Source organism: Dendrobates tinctorius, unplaced genomic scaffold (assembly GCF_039654945.1).
Source record: "Dendrobates tinctorius isolate UK_male_01 unplaced genomic scaffold, ASM3965494v1 ptg000366l, whole genome shotgun sequence".
In the NCBI taxonomy this organism is placed as follows: domain Eukaryota; kingdom Metazoa; phylum Chordata; class Amphibia; order Anura; family Dendrobatidae; genus Dendrobates; species Dendrobates tinctorius.
The window spans coordinates 2,632,780-2,648,493 of NW_027362032.1; the positions used below are offsets into that span (position 1 = coordinate 2,632,780).

The window sequence follows — 15,714 nt, forward strand, 5'->3', positions numbered from 1 at the left end:
TACCTTGAATCTGCTAAGAGGCTTACTCCTAGACAGGCCCGTTGGTCACTTTTTTTTTCACGATTTCAGTTCTCAATTACTTTTCGACCGGGGTCCAAAAATGTTAAAGCGGATGCCCTGTCCAGAAGTTTTGATCCAGTGTCTCCCCCTTAGCCGCCGTCCTCCATTCTTCCCCCAGGGGTGGTAGTGGCGGGGGTCTCAACTGAGTTGGAACAAGAAATCCTAAGGGCTCAAGCCCTAGCTCCGGCAACCAGGCCAAGCGATAAACTGTTTGTTCCAGATTCATTGCGGCCTAGACTTCTGCAGGAGTTTCATGATTCTAGGCTGAGTGCTCATCCAGGTATCAAGTCTTCATTAAGGTCCGATGTCAAGGAATTTGTTTCTGCTTGTGACATATGTGCCCGTTCCAAAAGCTCGCATAACCGACCGGCTGGGGAACTCATACCTTTACCGGTTCCTGATAGGCCATGGACTCATCTTTCCATGGATTTTATTACCGGCCTTCCACCTTCCAGGGGCAATACCGTGATCTGGGTGGTGGTGGATAGGTTTCCTAAACAGGCCCATTTCATTCCCTTGGCAGCATTACCTTCAGCAGAAACGTTGTCAAGATTGTTTGTGCAGCATGTGGTCCGATTGCATGGGGTACCCCTGAATGTTGTGTCTGACAGAGGTGTGCAGTTTGTGGCCAAATTTTGGAGGGCGTTCTGTATGAAATTGGGCATCTCACTCTCCTTCTCGTCGGCATATCACCCGGAGAGTAATGGTCAGACAGAACGCACCAATCAATCCCTGGAACAAATTCTCAGGTGTCTGACCTCCGCCAGACAGGAGGATTGGTGTGATGCGTTACCGTTGGCTGAATTCGCTTTTAACAACCGGGTGAGTCAGTCCACCAACATGTCCCCATTCCTGATTAACTATGGCTTTAATCCGCATTTTGGGGAGTTTTCTCGGGTGGATTCCGGTTGCCCAGGAGCAGAGGGGTCCGTTCAATGGTTAAAAAACCTCTGGGCTGAAGTCCGGCGTAATATCTCTCGAGCCCAGGGGAGATACAAATATTTTGCGGACAAAAAGAGAGCCTCGGGAGACATGTTTCAGGTGGGAGAGAAGGTTTGGCTCTCCACGCGTAACATCAACTTAAAGGTACCATCAGTTAAGTTGGGACCAAAGTTCATTGGTCCGTACGAGATTATGGAGATAGTCAACCCTGTGGCATATAGGTTGCGTCTCCCCGCCTCCTTAAAAATATCTAATGTGTTCCATAAGTCTCTGTTGAAACCAGCAGGATCTGTCAAAGAGAACTATGAGACTGTTGTTCCTCCAGTGCTGGTGGAGGGTCAATTGGAGTATGAGGTCGGACATATTGTGGACTCTCGGCGGGTGCGCCGCTCTTTGCAGTACCTGGTCCACTGGAAGGGATATGGACCAGAAGAGCGCTCATGGGTCCCTGCTCGCTCGGTACATGCAGATCGCCTGGTTCAGGCGTTCCATGCCAAGTACCCGGGGAAGCCTGGGGGTCCAGAGGCCCCCCGTTGAGAGGGGGGTACTGTCATGATCCCAGGGCAGGTTTTTGAGCTGCACACCGGGGGGTTAATGTCTGGAGCTCTGTGCAGGTTTTGACCTGCACACTTGGGGTTAATGATTGTGGCCTCTTTCTGGTTCTGGGAGAGCTTCATAAACCCCTGGGTAGCTTCAATCCCTGCCAGTTATACTTTTGCCTTTGGCCGAGTGTACTGACCCCCGTGTGCCTGTTTGTTGCTATAGCTTGTTTATATGGTTCTGTCCCGATTCTGTTTCCCATTGTGAGTTTGCCTGTTGATTTTGTACTGCGTTATTATCTGTGTATGACTCATTGCCTGTGACTTGACTACTCTCTGCTCGCCCCTCTTGTACCTTGCAACTATCTGTGTATGACTCATTGCCTGTGACCTGACTACTCTCTGCTCGCCCCTCTGGTACCTTGCAGCTATATCTGTGTGTGACTCATTGGCTACGTCCTGACTATTCTCACTGTCTATGCCCCTTGGTAACTTTGTCTCGCAGTTACTCTGCTAGGAATTGTCTTGCATCTCCTAGCTCTGTGGAGTTTAGGCCACGCCCCTAGCAGTCACGTGCTTCAGGTCCTGCGGGTGTGAAGTACACATCTACTCGGTTGCTGCCCGCTCCACAGGTATCTTTGAGCACTGTTCGCTTTACTCAGGACACGCGCACTGGCTCAGTGAGCAAGTTCACTGCGGTGTCTCTGACAGAAAATTTTTGTGAAAAAAAAGTACTTTTTCATTTTTATGGATCAATTTGTGAAGCACCCGGGGGTTCAAAGTGCTCATATGCATCAGGATAAGTTCCTTGGGGGTCTAGTTTCCAAAATGGGGTCACTTGAGGGGGAGCTCCAATGTTTAGGTACACAGGGGCTCTCCAAACGCGACATGGCAACCGCTAAATATTCCAGCATATTTTCCATTCAAAAAGTCAAATAGCGCTCCTTCCCTTCCGAGCCCTGCCGTGCGCCCAAACAGTGGTTTATGACCACATATGAGGTATCGGTTTACTCAGGAGAAATTGCTCAACAAATTTTGTGAACCATTTTATCCTGTTGCCCATGTGAAAATGAAAAAATTGATGCTAAAAGAACATTTTTGTTGGAAAAATTAAAGTGTCCATTTTTCCTTCCACGTTGCTTTAGTTCCTGTGAAGCACCTGAAGGGTTAATAATCTTCTTGAATGTAGTTTAGAGCACCTTGAGGGGTGCAGTTTTTAGAATGGTGTCACTTTTGGGTATTTTCTGCCATAGAAACCCCTCAAAGGGAAATCAGAGGGACAGGTGGTTGCTAAAAAAAATGGTTTTGTAAATTTTGTTGTAAAGATGAGAAATCACTGTCAACTTTTCCATGGTTCCAATTTCACATGGTTGAGCGCACTTGGGATCTGCCCCCAAGGCCCTGCCCATGCCCAATGTTTGGTCCGTAGACCGCGGCTAGGAGTAAGTCCCGCTTTTGTGCCCAGCAGTGATGGTGGATCTGCTGGGCTTCAGGGCGCTGGATGCTTAGGTTTCCTGTCTTTCAGATGTTCTAGGGCAACAGTGACAACAAGCAAATACTCGAGCAGCCCTGGATAATCCACGCCGGCAGGATGATAAGATCCGGCGGAAGATGGAACCTATGAGAAGAGAAGTGAATATAATGTAAGTGATGGGACGCCATCGGACATGATACTACTGTGCGGTCACTGTGGCCGGACGGCAGAGGAATATTATCACACAGAGGTCAGGGGTCATTGTCAGCCATCATACATGTGATAATCCCATCACTGACAGATGACATCTGCTCCACATGAGTGATTCTCACTGACATCACACAACATGGGGCTGATTCTCACACTTACCTCGTCTCTTTTTCCCCTTTTTTCCTTTTTCTGATTTTTCTTCTTTATTACTCAGATTTGTTGCAGATATTCTTTCTGTCTGAGCTGGAAAATCTGATCAGAAAGTAAAAAACAAAACCTCAGTAACGCCATATCCTAATGGGATCTGCTTTGTCTCCTGTATATAGTAGGATTGTTCTAGTCCTGTCTCCTATAGTCCTGATAATCTGGTATTATATCATAATAGGGCAGAATAAGTCCTATATAATGTACATAATCCCATCTGAGGGGCATTAGATGTGTCACTGATATAGAGCAGTAAGCGTCCTGTGTGCCGCCATGTGGTGTATCACTGATGAGCGATATTCTACTATAGGAGACAATGTCGCCTTATGATGATGTAGGTTATTGGATCCCACAACGCATCTCACAGAATCCATGAAAAAGCTCCTGTGCAAAATTAGTGAAATAGAGATGCAGTATGGGCCCATGGGCAACATAAATAACAAAGGAGACCTATTACAGAAAAACCATGTGGAGATATTGGAGCCTTGAAGTCAACATTCACATTGTTGTTGCTGTAGACATGGACATACCTGATAGTGGGGACGAGGATGGTAAGATGGTAATAGCGTCATCGTCTCCATCAGATACGGGGACAGATCCTTTCTGCCTGTTAGGAAGAAAAAAACTCATAAATCACAAGTAAACACATTATAAAAGGGGTTGTCTATAAGAACACCAACTATAAGGCCTAATGGGAGATATGACTGCCATAGTAGGGAAGGTCTTCTGCTCAACGCTACCTTCTACTAAGAATGTGTGGCATGCAATACTACATCTCTCCTACAGTGTCGGCAGCACGAAAAATGCTCAACCGGCGGCAGATATGGGCTGTTATCACCAATGGTTTCTGAAGCCAAATGCACAAAGACCGCTAACCATGGGATGGTGGGTGCTGCATGTGATATTCTGGTATTTATGTCCTATATTTGGTGATGAGCTCCCAGTAATGACCCCATAATCTACTTACTTTTCTGAAACGTTTGTGTTGGATTTTGGTGCACACTCTGGAGGGGACTCGGGATCCTCCTCATCCTCTGAGTCCAGATGTTTCTTTATCTCAGAATGATCTACAAGACATAGGTAATGAAGTGTTATTAGAGGTTGTCAGTATAACGTAGTCACCATTTATACATGAAACATGGAAAACATAAAAACCATGTATGGATATTTGAGCCTTGAAGTCAACATTCACATTGTTGGTGCTGTAGACATAGACATACCTGATAGTTGGGACAAGGATGGCAAGAGAAAAGCAGAATCGTCACTATCAAATATGAGGACAGATTCTTTCTGCCTGTATGGAAGAAGAAAAACAAGTAAATCACAAGTAAACGCATTATAAAAGGGGTTGTCTCACTATAAGAACACCGACTATAAGGCCTAATAGGACATATGACTGCCATAGTGGGGAAGGTCTTCTGCTCAAAACTAACTTTTATAGAGCAGAGCAGAAAACAACTACCATGAATATCTGGCATATTATATGACATCTCTCCTATAGTGTTGGGGGGCAGCACTAAAAATGCATAACCATCCACAATTATGGGCTGTTATCACCAGAAGTTACTAATGCCAAATGCACAATGACCGCTAACCAAGGGATGGTGGATGCTGCATGTGATATTATGGTATTTATGGCCTATATTTGGTGATGAGCTCCCAGTAATGACCCCATAATCTACTTACTTTTCTGAAACGTTTGTGTTGGATTTTGGTGCACACTCTGGAGGGGACTCGGGATCCTCCTCATCCTCTGAGTCCAGATGTTTCTTTATCTCAGAATGATCTACAAGACATAGGTAATGAAGTGTTATTAGAGGTTGTCAGTATAACGTAGTCACCATTTATACATGAAACATGGAAAACATAAAAACCATGTATGGATATTTGAGCCTTGAAGTCAACATTCACATTGTTGGTGCTGTAGACATGGACATACCTGATAGATGGGACAAGGATGGCAAGAGAAAAGCAGAATCATCACTATCAAATATGAGGACAGATTCTTTCTGCCTGTATGGAAGAAGAAAAACAAGTAAATCACAAGTAAACGCATTATAAAAGGGGTTGTCTCACTATAAGAACACCGACTATAAGGCCTAATAGGACATATGACTGCCATAGTGGGGAAGGTCTTCTGCTCAAAACTAACTTTTATGGAGTGGAGCAGAAAACAAGTACCAAGAATATCTGGCTTATTATTTGACATCTCTCCTACAGTGTTGGGGGCAGCACTAAAAATGCATAACCATCCACAATTATGGGCTGTTATCAGAAGAAGTTACTAAGACCAAATGCACAATGACCGCTAATCATGGGATGGTGGATGCTGCATGTGATATTATGGTATTTATATCCTATATTTGGTGGTGAGCTCCCAGTAATGACCCCATAAGCTACTTACTTTTCTGAGACATTTGTGCTAGATTTTGGTGCACACTCTGGAGGGGACTCGGGATCCTCCTCATCCTCTGAGTCCAGATGTTTCTTCATCTCAGAATGATCTAGAAGACATAGGTAATGAAGTGTTATTAGAAGTTGTCAGTATAACATGGTCACCATTTATACATGAAACATGGAAAACTTAAGAGACCTATTACAGAAAAACCATGTGGAAATATTGGAGCCTTGAAGTCAACATTCCCATTGTAGGTGCTGTAGACATGGACATACCTGACAGTTGGAACAATAATGGCAAGAAACAAATAGCGTTGTCGCTATCAGATAAGGGAACAGATTCTTTCTGCCTGTTTGGAAGAAGAAAAACATGTAAATCACAAGTAAACGCATTATAAAAGGGGTTGTCTCACTATAAGAACACCGACAATAAGGCCTAATAGGACATATGACTGCCATAGCGGGGAAGGTCTTCTGCTCAAAACTAACTTTTATCGAGTGGAGTGGAAAACAACTACCATGAATATCTGGCATATAATAATACATCGCTCCTTCAGAGTGGGCAGTTCTAAAAATGCATGACTGGCCTCGAGTATAGGCTGTTATTACCAGCAATTACTAAGGCCAAAAGCACATTGACTGCTAACCATGGGATGGTGGATGTTGCATTTGATATTATGATATTTATGTCCCATATTTGGTGTGCACATAATCAGCCTAGAGATCCCAGTAATAGCCCCATAATCTACTCACATTTCTGAGATATTTGTGCTGGATTCTAGGGTACAATCTGGAGAAGACTTGGGATTCTCATTAATCTTCATTCTGTTAGCGGTGGTAAGGAGCTACATGCGGAAGCAATAAGATATGAAATAATTGTATGTCTACCTTCATAGGTCTTTTTATACATATTTTTGATTTATTAATCACATACTTTAAAAAGCCTTTCAGAAGATGATGTAAAATTTTTAAAGTCAAGGCTCTCATTGTCCTCACTTGTGGCCTTCTCATCCTCTGAGACGAGATGTTTCTTCATATCCCAAAGGTCTGCAAGACATAGGTAATGAAGTGTTATTAGAGATTGTCAGTATAATAGAGTCACCATTTATTAATGGGAACCAATTGTCACAAAATAAGGAAGACGAGACAAACAGACACTTAGTCTAGATGATGGCTCCTTCTACTTACTGGTAAATAAGCTGGTGTCCACAAGCTGAGGAACGTACACTAGCTTTTGACTTAGAAGGGAATCAAAGTCTAAGTCAACAAGAAATGGATGACCCCTGATCTCAAAAGCTCCTCCTGGATAAAGGAAAACAAAAGTGATTCGGACATTGTCAGAGACAGCTTCATATCTGAACAGTTTATCTTAATTAGAACTAATTACACAACTGAGCAGACATGTAGGAAATAGAATGAAAATCTTAGTAGGGAGAACTATAAATGATGAAGCTGATAGAGAAGTAATGATCCTCATGGACATGAGTGATACGTCATCGGTGTAACAAGGGAATATTGATATTATTGTATCTGTTACCTGTCCCAAGTCTATCCACAGGATTTGCTCTGAGCAGCTGACTGATGAGGTCCTGCAGAAGGCTATCCACAGGATTTATACTGAGCAGCTGAGTGATGAGGTCCTGCAGCTGAGTGATGGGGTCCTGATCATCAGATAGAGTAGCTTGATAAGTATCCCAAATTATATCTCCTGTTATATAGAAAGTTACAGAAAATAAATCCTCTGTATTGGACTATAAGGTAAAGCAAAGGAAATAACTAAAGCCATGTAACCAGGCAAAGCAATGATGGGATTATTCTACTTACCACCGACAATATTTTTATTCAGCCCAGTTTGGAAATCCCCATCAAATGGTGTATAGCCATGGACAAATTCATATAATATGATGCCCATTGACCACCAGTCAATAGGTCTTCCGTAGCCTTTCTTCAGGATGACCTCAGGGGCTGTGTACCACGGGGTGCCACACACCTGGAAACCAACAGAAGATAGAGATGAGAATCGATGAAACGATTATTATGACAAGTTCTTGACATAATAACAGAATTAGAGAAGATAAAATATCAGTGGAAAAGCTGTCTAAAAATGAAGAATGTGGGGAAGAGAAAATAGAGTTATGAGATTTGTACAGAACAAGCTAAGTTCCTGTGTGTAATGCTGACCTCCTCATCCTGGAACTCTCTGGAGATGTCCTCTGCTGATTGCTTGTAGATGTTGGTGTGTGGTATCATGACACCAACTTTTGAAAGTCCAAAGTCGCTAATTTTAATATGTCCAGCAGATGTTATCAGGAAGCTGTGAAAGAGAAGATGATTTTAGCTTTATTGTCCGTGAGATGATAAGGGATAACTTCCCCCCTTTGTTATACTACAGGTATGCACTTACTTCTCCGGCTTCAGGTCTCTGTGCACCACACCGTAACTATGCAGGTATTCCACACCAAGGACCGCTTCTGCAAAGTACAAGCGGGCCAATGGGACAGGGAAATGACCCATCATGTTTAGAAGGGTCCGACAGTCTCCACCTATAGAAGAAAGGAAATATGACCGGTGAGGGGTTTATACAGCAGAACACCATGATCTATAAAGAGAAGTGAGCAGAAACATTGGGGCAGGAGAAAATATATAAGCACAGAATGTACAGAATATTAGTCTGAGGTCATGATGAAATTGTTGTCCAAGTAACTAATGACATAAAGTGATGTCACATCTCGTCTACAGCTGGAGATATTGACGTGCTCAGTGCGGACCGACAGGGAGATCCCACACATCAATGACTTTCCGGGCACCATGGTAAGAGATAACCTATAGTAAATGCTCTGTGGGGATGTAACCATCCATGGGGATAAGTCTTAATGATGTGAGAGGTGATAAGATGTCAGCAGACATGGGCTGAATATAACACAAGGTGTGGGTCCTACCTCCTACATACTCCATGACCATACACAGGTCAGATCTCGTAGGGAAAGAGCAGAGCATGGAGGCCACAAAGGGACAATCTGCGAATGTTAGGATGTCCCGCTCCAGAAAGGCCATGTCCACTCTAATAGGAGTTTTCAGGCTCCTCTTGGTCACTTTCTTCATGGCAAAGGTCTGTTGTGATTCTTTGTGGCGCACTAGGTAGACGGCCCTGAAGAGAAGGAGAATCCATGGTTTATAATAAATCCTTATTAACAGTCTATATACACAAGTCATTCCATGATCTTTTATACTAATGTATAATAGCAGCTAGAAATCCACATCTAGAACCCATGAAATAACACTCCATAGATGATGGGAGGTCTGCACCACGCCACGTCTGCCCTCACCAGGTCACATTGTAGATGAGAGAATCTACCGAAATTCATCTTGGGCAGATTCCCTATAACCCACCAATAGATAGGATTCAGTAAAAATAAAAATTGGATAAAATTGAAAATGCTCCAATAGTCGTAAGAAGTTGGTTTTTGGCTTTCTCCACAGCCCGAGGCAGAATAAATGGAGGGGCAGGAAGAGGTTAAAATTTAATTATACACATTAGACCCACTTGTCCTCGTCCCTGCCCATCCATCATTGCAGTGCTCCATCCTCTGTGCCGGTCTTTGGCTGTTCTTCCTTCTGCTGCTGGGGCCGGTGATCGGACTCACATGGTTATGGTGGAGGGTGGGGGTGCAGATGTCATTACCGTCAGTATCGTGTCACCCCTCACGTGACCGTGTGCAACCAATTACTCTTATCAGCTCCATAATGGGGCCCCAAAAAACCTAAGATCGATGCGGAGGACAGGGAAACTGGTGTAGGCGGAAGCAGAAGAGCAGAGGAGGTCTAGGACCGGGGAGTGTCGTCTATTATATCATCCCTTTCCTTACAGACTGATTGGTTACAGAACAGTTCGCTCAGCTGTAGATAACTGAGCTGAATAGTGACCTGGAGATGTGGACTCCAATCGTTTCCCTATGACAACACTGACTGGCAGAGCACAGAGGCCGAAGCATTGTCATAGGGAACCCTGAGAAATGGGGATTATGGGAACAGAAATCACCCAAAACCTCCTCTGCCGATCAGTTTAGATGTTTCATAGTCGCTCATACGCGGTTCTCCTGCCGGGATCAATGATTTCATCAAGTCCTAAAAAAGAATTAGAAATAATACTAAGATCTAGAAGCTGCAGGAAAACATCTCAGGATGAATCTGTCAGCAGCATAAACCTGGTGACAGATTCCATTTACTATAAATACTATTCTCTAACACCATAGAGTCATCTACGCTTATAACAGAGCCGTCCCATGGTTATATGGGGATAATACTGGACGGGTCACTCACACCCCATGATCTGGTGATACACAAACACCCCTATGGCTCTATAATACTTACACCGGCAGATTCTTGGATCTCCGGGATCCCACAGATTCCACTGTTGGGATTCGCCAGCGCTGAAGGTACTAAAATAGTGATAAAGTGATGAAGAAATAAAATATATTAGTCGATATCAATCCTACATACATAATACCGCAACATAAGGGAGAAATAACAAGACGTCTGTAAACGGGAATAATACGGACGTATGGTGCATCCATAGATTAATGTAAGGTAAGTGGTGGCGGACCCCCAATCATCACGTGAATGAGGACCCCCACCCTCGCTGCACACTCCTATATGTAACATGTGCTGACAGGTCCCATTACATGGAGTAGAGAGTGATCTGCCATTATTCCCTGCTGTGTAATATCTGTATATAATAGGGGGAACGTCCTACACCGTCATCCCACCACTCCTATATGTAACATGTGCTGACAGGTCCCATTCCATGGAGTAGAGAGTGATCTGCCATTATTCCCTGCTGTGTAACATCTGTATATAATAGGGGAATGTCCTACACCATCATCCCACCACTCCTATATGTAACATGTGCTGACAGGTCCATTTCATGGAGTAGAGAGTGATCTGCCATTATTCCCTGCTGTGTAATATCTGGATATAATAGGGGAACGTCCTACACCGTCATCCCACCACTCCTATATGTAACATGTGCTGACAGGTTCCATTACATGGAGTAGAGAGTGATCTACCATTATTCCCTGCTGTGTAATATCTGTATATAATAGGGGAACGTCCTACACCGTCATCCCACCACTCCTATATGTAACATGTGCTGACAGGTCCATTACATGGAGTAGAGAGTGATCTGCCATTATTCCCTGCTGTGTAACATCTGTATATAATAGGGGAATGTCCTACACCGTCATCCCACCACTCCTATATGTAACATGTGCTGACAGGTTACATTACATGGAGTAGAGAGTGATCTGCCATTATTCCCTGCTGTGTAATATCTGGATATAATAGGGGAACGTCCTACACCGTCATCCCACCACTCCTATATGTAACATGTGCTGACAGGTCCCATTACATGGAGTAGAGAGTGATCTGCCATTATTCCCTGCTGTGTAACATCTGTATATAATAGGGGAATGTCCTACACCGTCATCCCACCACTCCTATATGTAACATGTGCTGACAGGTTACATTACATGGAGTAGAGAGTGATCTGCCATTATTCCCTGCTGTGTAATATCTGGATATAATAGGGGAACGTCCTACACCGTCATGCCACCACTCCTATATGTAACATGTGCTGACAGGTCCCATTACATGGAGTAGGGAGTGATCTGTCATTATTCCCTGCTGTGTAATATCTGTATATAATAGGGGAGCGTCCTACACCGTCATCCCACCACTCCTATATGTAACATGTGCTGACAGGTCCCATTACATGGAGTAGAGAGTGATCTGCCATTATTCCCTGCTGTGTAATATCTGTATATAATAGGGGAGCATCCTACACCGTCATCCCACCACTCCTATATGTAACATGTGCTGACAGGTCCCATTCCATGGAGTAGAGAGTGATCTGCCATTATTCCCTGCTGTGTAATATCTGGATATAATAGGGGAACGTCCTACACCGTCATCCCACCACTCCTATATGTAATATGTGCTGACAGGTCCATTACATGGAGTAGAGAGTGATCTGCCATTATTCCCTGCTGTGTAATATCTGGATATAATAGGGGAACGTCCTACACCGTCATCCCACCACTCCTATATGTAACATGTGCTGACAGGTCCATTACATGGAGTAGGGAGTGATCTGTCATTATTCCCTGCTGTGTAATATCTGTATATAATAGGGGAACGTCCTACACCATCATCCCACCACTCCTATATGTAACATGTGCTGACAGGTCCCATTCCATGGAGAAGAGAGTGATCTGCCATTATTCCCTGCTGTGTAATATCTGTATATAATAGGGGAACGTCCTACACCGTCATCCCACCACTCCTATATGTAACATGTGCTGACAGGTCCCATTACATGGAGTAGAGAGTGATCTGCCATTATTCCCTGCTGTATAATATCTGGATATAATAGGGGAACGTCCTACACCGTCATCCCACCACTCCTATATGTAACATGTGCTGACAGGTCCCATTACATGGAGTAGAGAGTGATCTGCCATTATTCCCTGCTGTGTAATATCTGGATATAATAGGGGAACGTCCTACACCGTCATCCCACCACTCCTATATGTAACATGTGCTGACAGGTTCCATTACATGGAGTAGAGAGTGATCTGCCATTATTCCCTGCTGTATAATATCTGGATATAATAGGGGGAACGTCCTACACCGTCATCCCACCACTCCTATATGTAACATGTGCTGACAGGTCCCATTACATGGAGTAGAGAGTGATCTGCCATTATTCCCTGCTGTGTAATATCTGGATATAATAGGGGAACGTCCTACACCGTCATCCCACCACTCCTATATGTAACATGTGCTGACAGGTCCCATTACATGGAGTAGAGAGTGATCTACCATTATTCCCTGCTGTGTAATATCTGTATATAATAGGGGAACGTCCTACACCGTCATCCCACCACTCCTATATGTAACATGTGCTGACAGGTCCCATTCCATGGAGTAGAGAGTGATCTGCCATTATTCCCTGCTGTGTAATATCTGTGTATAATAGGGGAACGTCCTACACCGTCATCCCACCACTCCTATATGTAACATGTGCTGACAGGTCCCATTCCATGGAGTAGAGAGTGATCTGCCATTATTCCCTGCTGTGTAATATCTGTATATAATAGGGGAACGTCCTACACCGTCATCCCACCACTCCTATATGTAACATGTGCTGACAGGTCCCATTCCATGGAGTAGAGAGTGATCTGCCATTATTCCCTGCTGTGTAATATCTGGATATAATAGGGGAACGTCCTACACCGTCATCCCACCACTCCTATATGTAATATGTGCTGACAGGTCCATTACATGGAATAGAGAGTGATCTGCCATTATTCCCTGCTGTGTAATATCTGGATATAATAGGGGGAACGTCCTACACCGTCATCCCACCACTCCTATATGTAACATGTGCTGACAGGTCCCATTACATGGAGTAGAGAGTGATCTGCCATTATTCCCTGCTGTGTAATATCTGGATATAATAGGGGAACGTCCTACACCGTCATCCCACCACTCCTATATGTAACATGTGCTGACAGGTCCCATTACATGGAGTAGAGAGTGATCTACCATTATTCCCTGCTGTGTAATATCTGTATATAATAGGGGAACGTCCTACACCGTCATCCCACCACTCCTATATGTAACATGTGCTGACAGGTCCCATTACATGGAGTAGAGAGTGATCTGCCATTATTCCCTGCTGTGTAATATCTGGATATAATAGGGGAACGTCCTACACCGTCATCCCACCACTCCTATATGTAACATGTGCTGACAGGTCCCATTCCATGGAGTAGAGAGTGATCTGCCATTATTCCCTGCTGTGTAATATCTGTATATAATAGGGGAACGTCCTACACCGTCATCCCACCACTCCTATATGTAACATGTGCTGACAGGTCCCATTAAATGGAGTAGAGAGTGATCTGTCATTATTCCCTGCTGTGTAATATCTGGATATAATAGGGGAACATCCTACACCGTCATCCCACCACTCCTATATGTAACATGTGCTGACAGGTCCCATTACATGGAGTAGAGAGTGATCTGCCATTATTCCCTGCTGTGTAATATCTGTATATAATAGGGGAACGTCCTACACCGTCATCCCACCACTCCTATATGTAACATGTGCTGACAGGTCCCATTACATGGAGTAGAGAGTGATCTACCATTATTCCCTGCTGTGTAATATCTGTATATAATAGGGGAACGTCCTACACCGTCATCCCACCACTCCTATATGTAACATGTGCTGACAGGTCCCATTCCATGGAGTAGAGAGTGATCTGCCATTATTCCCTGCTGTGTAATATCTGGATATAATAGGGGAACGTCCTACACCGTCATCCCACCACTCCTATATGTAATATGTGCTGACAGGTCCATTCCATGGAGTAGAGAGTGATCTGCCATTATTCCCTGCTGTGTAATATCTGGATATAATAGGGGGAATGTCCTACACCGTCATCCCACCACTCCTATATGTAACATGTGCTGACAGGTCCCATTACATGGAGTAGAGAGTGATCTGCCATTATTCCCTGCTGTGTAATATCTGGATATAATAGGGGAACGTCCTACACCGTCATCCCACCACTCCTATATGTAACATGTGCTGACAGGTCCCATTACATGGAGTAGAGAGTGATCTGCCATTATTCCCTGCTGTGTAATATCTGTATATAATAGGGGAGCGTCCTACACCGTCATCCCACCACTCCTATATGTAACATGTGCTGACAGGTCCCATTACATGGAGTAGAGAGTGATCTACCATTATTCCCTGCTGTGTAATATCTGTATATAATAGGGGGACGTCCTACACCGTCATCCCACCACTCCTATATGTAACATGTGCTGACAGGTCCCATTCCATGGAGTAGAGAGTGATCTGCCATTATTCCCTGCTGTGTAATATCTGGATATAATAGGGGAACGTCCTACACCGTCATCCCACCACTCCTATATGTAACATGTGCTGACAGGTCCCATTACATGGAGTAGAGAGTGATCTACCATTATTCCCTGCTGTGTAATATCTGTATATAATAGGGGGACGTCCTACACCGTCATCCCACCACTCCTATATGTAACATGTGCTGACAGGTCCCATTCCATGGAGTAGAGAGTGATCTGCCATTATTCCCTGCTGTGTAATATCTGTATATAATAGGGGAGCGTCCTACACCGTCATCCCACCACTCCTATATGTAACATGTGCTGACAGGTCCCATTACATGGAGTAGAGAGTGATTTACCATTATTCCCTGCTGTGTAATATCTGTATATAATAGGGGGACGTCCTACACCGTCATCCCACCACTCCTATATGTAACATGTGCTGACAGGTCCCATTCCATGGAGTAGAGAGTGATCTGCCATTATTCCCTGCTGTGTAATATCTGGATATAATAGGGGAGCGTCCTACACCGTCATCCCACCACTCCTATATGTAACATGTGCTGACAGGTCCATTACATGGAGTAGAGAGTGATCTACCATTATTCCCTGCTGTGTAATATCTGGATATAATAGGGGAACGTCCTACACCGTCATCCCACCACTCCTATATGTAACATGTGCTGACAGGTCCCATTCCATGGAGTAGAGAGTGATCTGCCATTATTCCCTGCTGTGTAACATCTGTATATAATAGGGGAATGTCCTACACCATCATCCCACCACTCCTATATGTAACATGTGCTGACAGGTCCATTTCATGGAGTAGAGAGTGATCTGCCATTATTCCCTGCTGTGTAACATCTGTATATAATAGGGGAATGTCCTACACCATCATCCCACCACTCCTATATGTAACATGTGCTGACAGGTCCATTTCATGGAGTA

At 44.1% G+C, this 15,714-nt stretch overlaps 1 protein-coding gene and 1 long non-coding RNA gene across 2 annotated transcripts; both read right to left on the minus strand.

The window, feature by feature from the left end:
* Positions 1-2,995: 2,995 nt before the first annotated feature.
* On the minus strand, positions 2,996-4,717 carry LOC141075610 (uncharacterized). Its single transcript, XR_012227310.1, has 5 exons — positions 4,650-4,717; positions 4,397-4,496; positions 3,960-4,036; positions 3,385-3,477; positions 2,996-3,159 (listed from the first exon to the last, which is right to left on the minus strand). It is a non-coding gene; the product is annotated as an uncharacterized lncRNA (long non-coding RNA).
* Positions 4,718-5,829: 1,112 nt separating this feature from the next.
* On the minus strand, positions 5,830-10,400 carry LOC141075640 (microtubule-associated serine/threonine-protein kinase 3-like). Its single transcript, XM_073562749.1, has 13 exons — positions 10,334-10,400; positions 10,198-10,265; positions 9,866-9,951; positions 8,766-8,974; positions 8,231-8,369; positions 8,008-8,140; positions 7,651-7,816; positions 7,364-7,534; positions 7,015-7,128; positions 6,761-6,873; positions 6,580-6,671; positions 6,103-6,176; positions 5,830-5,933 (listed from the first exon to the last, which is right to left on the minus strand). Exons 1-13 carry the CDS (start codon positions 10,398-10,400, stop codon positions 5,830-5,832), a joined length of 1,536 nt encoding a protein of 511 aa, XP_073418850.1.
* Positions 10,401-15,714: the final 5,314 nt, after the last annotated feature.